Here is a 7500-nt window from a genome sequence, read left to right on the forward strand (position 1 = left end):
GCCTTTTGATGCTATAGATGCATAATCTATGTAATACTTATGTACTCAAAAAATTATTTGATTAAACAATAATTTGTGTAGTATTGTGTAGAATAGAATATTTATTAACAACTAGATGAAATGTATTTGAGATAATGTTATGTACAATATATGGTTTATTTTACACTAAGGTTATGATCTTAATTTTTATTTGGTGTAAAGCAGTGTTATACCTTTTTTTTCCTTTTCCTTTACCTCAAAACAAAGTATATAGGGTTATGTTCTCTGTTGAGTAACATGTTAAGTGTGGGCTGTAGATGGAATTGCTGTATGTTTGAGACTGGAGAATCACCCTTTCCTTAGTGTGGTAACTCTACCTGTTCATTAATGTTTATCTGTAACTTTGGGATAATGCTTTACAATGAATGTCTAGGTAAGATCACCATTTCTAATGTCAGCTAAAGATATTTTTAGATATTTTTATAGATGGAACACGAAGCAAAATTTATCCTCAGAAATGTAGGTGTAAGCAGACAAATTATTAACAAATTAGGTGGATGCATCATTTGCATGTATGGATAAGGCACAATTAAAGAGTGGAAAGAAGGTAAAACTAAAACTCATAAAGTGAATTTTAAAAAGTTTTAAATATTTTAAAAAGAGATTGAAAAAAAGAGCAGAAACTACTGGTAGGAGTACGAGTTCTGAGAAAGAGCTGCAAATGCGGCAACAAGCTAACTCGCAGTACATGCCGATATTCGCACACTTCTGTTTTTTACGGACCCTAGATTAGTCGAAGTCCGATGATGTAGTACGGTGCTGCATTCAGTTATTGTGCTGGGCTCTGTGGCCAGCGAGGCTTCACGTTGCCAAGAGAGTGGCGTGACATCCTTGTTGACCGGTTGAGATTCCTAGTTGCAACCCGAGCAGCAGTTCTATGCTTATCTAGTCAATCAGTTGACCCTTTCCCTGTGTATGTTGTCTTCATTCTTAGACTTCATATTAAATGTTTATGTAATATATATATTTAAATTATGAATATTCGTTTTCCAAGTTTCTTTTTTTTTTATTGTTTTTTATAATCTTGAGTAACAATCAGTGTTGGTTTGGCAAAATGAAACTGAAACTGAAAAGAGATGAGAAAAAGGAAATTCCCTCTGTAGTGGGCTGTGGTAGGTATTTAAGAATGTACTTTACCTAAAGCATACTGTATGTTGATCATCGAGACTGTTTTTTAGTATTTTGGAGAGAGTATTGTTGTTTTTTGTAATACTCTTTGATATATATTTGATGTTTAGAATAGAAATTCTTTTCCACCCAGTATTTGTTGCTATAATTATGAGTAATTAGAAAATCCTATTACATAATAACATGTTGTGATCCTTTCCAAATAACTATATCCTAATTTAAGGAATTAGAATTTCTTCTTTTCAAAAAAAAAAAAAAGAAAAAAAAAGAAAAAAAAATTATACCTGTTGTTGAATTGTATAAGATGCATATTAGTATATTTTGTTGGATTTATTGCATTCATATTCAGACTTATTAATGGATGATGCACTTCACTCTTTTTTGAATTTACTGTATTCACCTGTAAGAACACTAGTAGAAATATGCAACCCAAGTATCCAGGGATATGTATGTCCTATGGATAGAAAAGTAGACATTAAATTATTTTCAATATGATAAGTATCTTTTCTTTTCCTTCCTTAATCTTAAATAATGAGTTCAAGACAAGATGGTTCTCATGCAATTGTGAATGAATTTTTTAAGAAGATTGTGTTTTGGCACAAGGGCACATTTTAGACACTGAGCATGGTTTGAGTCACCTTTCTCTTCTCGTTCTGCTTGCATATCCATCATCAGTGATACTTTAGAGCAAGAGATTGATAACTTGCTGTGTGCCATCGCTCTCTAAAGATAGTGCTTGCTAGAGACCGTGGATGGGTGTTATTCAAGGCTCTATCTCCTGCTGGTCCTAGAAGAAAGTGGTGCCATCTAGGTTTTGGATTTTAGGTTTGCTTAATATTACGGTAATTATAGTACTTATGGCTGCAATAGTCATTATCACTCACTCCTTACTCATAGCACAATAAAATAGAACAGTGATCCAAAATCCCAGAACATCATATACATCATAATGCCCGTCATCAGGCCAAAGCTCATGATATCTTTAAAAGATACTCTGCAAACTAATTTTTTTTTTATCTCAGTGGAATAAACTTAGATTCTACACATTCCTTACTGTTAGCTGTGGAAAAAAAGATATAGCAGAAGCAATGGCAGAGGTGATTAATAAAACCAATCATTTTAACAAAATTTTATTAATTCATGTAAGTCAGGATTATGCATTTCCAAGACCAACTTCCTAAGATTTTTTAAAATATTCCATTCAATTATAACATGAAAATTCAGCTTCCACATTTACCAGTAATTGTAAGTTTTGTCTCTATCATCAAGAAGGAACCTTGATGTGTAGCGTACAAGATTCCAAAATATTTGGTTTCATAGACCAATGGTTATGTTTTTAATTTGCTATTCAATATGTATCTTTAAATTACATTATTACATTTCATAGGAGGGGAAGAGAGCACTGGGAGAGAGAAACACAATAAATTTGTATTTTATAGGTATATAAGTTACCAATAATGAGAGTCTGCTCACTGTGGTTCTTACCTTAAATGAGTAATGATAAGGAATAAAAAATAAAAAATATAAAAAAGAAATAGCAAAGCACAAAAGGAAACATATTAATTTTGATTTTTATTTCAGTCATGAATGGTCTCAAAATCTTAGATCATGAATTTTAATATTCAATAATTATTGAAAATCTTTTGGGTCACAATAGTTATTTGGAACTTCCTTGACTAAAACTTCAGCCATTAATTATTTTCTTTCTCTTCTAAACTAGATTCTGTATGTCTGTTGCATAGAACTGCTAACAATATTATCCAACCAATTGTCAAATTCTGAAGATTTTACCAGAAAAAGAAAAATATATTTTACAGAGTACACGTATTTTCCTTCAACTAAATTCTAGAGTTGGAAAAACTGCTGGATTACTCTTGATTTAATGAGGAGGAATGAGAAACAAAAACCCGATAAAGGAATTATAAATATGGCCACATTGTGATTTTAGAAAAAAAAAAAAAAAATCTTAAAATTTGATGTTAAAGAATTATTCCAACACCATGACTGAGCAGTTCATACTTATAAATATACACATAGTAAGTACATAAACATACACGTATGCATTATGGCAACTCACTCACACACAAAACCGAAGAACATATTGACCATTAAGGTACACACACTATATATATGGTTAAAGACGAACAATATTTTTTCAGAATGAAAAAGCTATTAAAATAAAAGCTAAAATCATTCTTCATAGAAATGATTTTACAAAGGGACTTGTAAGAAACTTCCATTATAATTTTTATTAAAAATTTATTGGCTATGATAGAATTTATCAATAGTTTTAGAAATATTTCAGGAATTATTTAATTTCCTCAAATCTAAACTATTTACTATCCCTTACTAATGTTAGGATCAGTCTTTCCTTCAATAACAATATGAAAAATACCTTTTATAATGACAAGTAGAGGTATTAAAAAGATCCTAGTTTATGAAGATGTGTATTTAATACATACTGTAATGATTGGATATCTGTGTCAATTTCACACAACTGGCCTGAAAACCCATACACTGGTAATATAAATAAGATCTTTCCTAAGGACTTCATCTGCCTTGCATATTTATAGGTGTACTTCATCAACCTAACACAGTCAAAGAACATTAGTAGTTTTCTGTATGTGAACTGTGGTACTGCAAAGATCTGTGTTCTACTAGCCAAGGCAACAATAGAAAAGGTTAGCTTATGAAATTCCTGATATGGTGCTACTGTGTTTCTTTGGAAAAAAATGGAAAATTGTGTTAAAATGGGGGCATTTTTGGTTTACATGCTCTATTCTCATGCAGTATTGCACCAAAATATCTTTATGATGCTCTTTAACATCCTGTATAGATGAAATACTTCCAAAAATGAAAAAAAGTAAAATAAAAGTTTTCTCCTAAATTACATGAAATGTTCACTCCATTTTTAAATAATCCTTTTTAAACAAAGGGGAGCCATGCAAAACAAAACAGAAAAAAAGGTGGAAAAAAAAGTCAACTATAATTTGGGTTACAAAATGTTATTGTTAAATAAGTATAAAGTCAAGTAATGCCACAAGCTTTTTCTCAAATCTCAAAAAAGCATTTTTTTCCTTTTTGATCTTAAGATAAAATTTGTAAATCAGACTTGCTTGATATGTAATATTTTGTTTTACATTTTCTGAATTAATTAATAACAAAACTATCATTACAATAAAGAAAGCAATGCGTTAGTGTATTTAGCTCCTTTAGTGCCTCTTACTCCTCAAATACCATAAATTACCTACTTCCCTATTTGTACTTTAACATGGAGGCATCTGTTTATTACAAAAATTTAGTGCCCATTCAATATACGTTACTAATAATACATATATACACATCCATGTATCTAACTAAATCCAAACACTGATATAAACATGATCTAATGTTCATTTCCACTTATTCTTCCTGCTAAGATAGTTTTCTTTCTCAGAGTATTTTTTAACATGCTTTAATATGTTGATAAAGTTCTTTCATACAGATACATACATACATATACAAAATATAATATACAGATGTGCCACCATATTTCTGGTAAACTTTGTTCCAGGACCCTGTCAGACTAGCCAAAACTGATAATCTTATGACCTACTAATTATGCATGTGTTGGATCTTGAACTGCACAACTAGGAAATCTGGCCATCCTTGTAGCACAATAAAATAACAAGAAATCAATGTCCAACAATACAATTTTGGGTATTATTAAAGACATGATTTTAACAAACAACTCTGAACTCCCCATGTTGCAGTCCCCATAGACTATAGTAAATGCTGTTTGTCTCAATAATCAGGTTTAATTGATGGAGCCGCTTCAGTGTAACCAAGTGCCTTGTGTACCACACTCAATGCAAGTTAGACCATGAGTTACCTGAAAATTGGTGGTGTACCTATATAAATAATGATCTAGGAAATATATTTTCTAGTGTTCCTTCATTTACTTGTGTCATGTTGTTTTATTCTCTCTAATGCCTCTTCATAGCCTTTTATTTCATTCACTTCTATTCAGACTTTTTCCAGCATTCCGAAACTACCTATAATCCCTATTACCCCATCTCATGTGTGCTGTATGTCCTTTGGAAAAAAAATCTTGAAGCTGATTATTGGTTTCTTTGTAATCTTTATTTAAGTCTGTTGTATCAACTCTTTGTACTGTACTTAACACCATCTTCTCTATAACCCTCTAATTCTTCAAGTCACAGAATCGCAGAAAAAAGAAAGAGAAAGAAAGATGAAAAAAAAAGAAAATCAAAGATCATATAAAACACATATCTAAATACTGATGATGCTTTTGATGTTGTCTTTGTTTTCAAAATATATATAGGCAAGACAAACATAATACATACTGCTCATTCATCCCCCATTAATATTGCCTTTCACACATTCTCTACAATTTCAGCTACAGTTTCACATATCATAATCAGATGTTTCACTTCCAGATTTTTCATAAATGGAGAATTCTAGATATGCCCAAACAAATATTAATAAAAATAAAGTAAAAAAATGTTACAGGCACTAAACTATTACATACAGTGTTAAGTATTCTTTCATATGAAATATCTAGCTCATAAAAATTACCTAAAATTGGGTGTAATAAAATTACTGGTAATAATCATTAATGTCTACATGACAGAGATAATAATTCTATTGGTATGAAAATGATTAATAATAATAATAATAATAATAATAATAATAATGATAACAATAATAGGTTTTGCTTTCATGAAAGACTGTTGGGAAACTACGAAAAAAAGAAAGAAAAAGAAAAAAAAAAATGGAATGTCTAACCTAAATACGACAATAATTCCTGCAGTTTCTGGTAATAATAAATATCAATCAAGATTAGCTATTCTTTATACAGAAATAAAAGGGTTTATCTTCTCTTTGTTTGATGTTATAATGTAATCCAATGTTTAGAAAGGGAGAAAAGGACAATAGAATATCAAGTTTGTAACAATTCTTAAATAACATAGAGAACGGTTAGTTATGAATTACACATTACCACTAACTTCTAAATAACAAATCCAGTGACCTTGCTGAATTCTAAATATATCTACAAAGAGAGATACAATGAAAAACAAAAGTGAGAAAAAACTTAATGAATGTACCACTCCAAAAAAAAAAAAAGTTATATTACATAAACAGGCCCTCATTAAGGTAAGAATCACAGAATGTATTAGCAGAACTATCACTCAAATCTATTTTCCAACATGACCAAAGTTCTGAGCAAACTTCCTGACTTCTTTAAGAAATGGCTGATACAGCTTAACTCCACTCATCAATAAAACAAGGAGAGGGGCTGGGGTGAAAGAAAAGAGAGAGAAAAAATTAACATATAATCTGTCAGCAATTATTTCTGGGCAACTGTAAGCCATGCTTTTCAATATACTTTCTCCTCGCATTCTCTATGAGCTGTGCTTTTCTCGTCTGGAAAGATGTCATTCTTTCTGTTGCTGACTTCCCGAAGGATTTTGCTGCTGTATTCAGGGAAACATTTGCCTCTGATGAACCTGCAAGAGAGGTGGCTGTCTCCAGCGTCGACTTAGAAGCACTATTTGTTGGTGATGAAGTATGGGGGTGACTGGTGGTGGGTGTGGCTGGTGGTGGGGTGGGGCTGGAGACTACAGGGCTGGGGGTGGCAGGGCGAGGCTCGGGAATGGGCTCTGGCACGTTGCCCTCAAGGAAGTTGGTGATCGTCTGGTCGACATTCTGCGTACGCACTGGAGATGGAGACGAAGTTGTGTGGTGTTATGATTTGGACAAATTAAGATACATCTATCTATATAGTATTTATGTATATGTGTGTGAATCCTTTAGCTTTAACACCCAATTCATCCTCCAGAACTAAGGTTACAACAGGGAAGAATTCTTAAAGAGACAAGCATAACCACCAATCACATATCTTGTAGAAATAAATGCAGACCAACCTACCTAAATCACGCTTAATCTGATCCAGGGAGATATGGGGCAGCACCTCCTGCACCTGCTGGGCCATGATGTGCACCTCGGGACTAAGCATAGGGTTGGCAGCAGCTGCGGCTTCCCGGGCCAATCTCTTCATGAATTCCACCTACAAAAGGAATGATAGATAAGTTGTCTTTTCCTTTGCATCTTATCAGTTAATTCCAAGTTGAAAAGTTCCCTTCACATCTAAGCTCACCATTTAGTTGTGCCAATGTGTGACCTGCTAGTTTCAACTCTTGTACCTGGAAAACATGCCCCCCAATTGAATGGGCAAGCATTTTGGATACAAGAGTTGAAAATGGTGTTGGTATAAGTGTTGAGAGTGTGCCTGTAGATGCCTTCTCAAACAGAGTGGATTTTATATACTTA

The 7500-nt window shown here is 32.5% G+C and overlaps 1 protein-coding gene across 1 annotated transcript in view; it reads right to left on the reverse strand.

Moving 5' to 3' along the window:
- Positions 1 to 2284: 2284 nt before the first annotated feature.
- LOC122265487 (lipid droplet-regulating VLDL assembly factor AUP1) overlaps positions 2285 to 7500 on the reverse strand; it is a 16602-nt gene continuing 11386 nt past the window's right edge. Inside the window, exons 7-8 of the mRNA XM_043034838.2 lie at positions 7099 to 7237; positions 2285 to 6887 (exon numbers count right to left, since the gene is read on the reverse strand). Of these exons, the coding sequence (XP_042890772.1) occupies positions 6511 to 6887; positions 7099 to 7237 (516 nt within the window). The 3' untranslated portion in view covers positions 2285 to 6510. The remainder of the gene's footprint in view (positions 6888 to 7098; positions 7238 to 7500) is intronic.

Source organism: Penaeus japonicus, unplaced genomic scaffold (assembly GCF_977035675.1).
Source record: "Penaeus japonicus unplaced genomic scaffold, GWHDUDI00000001_assembly GWHDUDI00000022, whole genome shotgun sequence".
Taxonomy (NCBI): domain Eukaryota; kingdom Metazoa; phylum Arthropoda; class Malacostraca; order Decapoda; family Penaeidae; genus Penaeus; species Penaeus japonicus.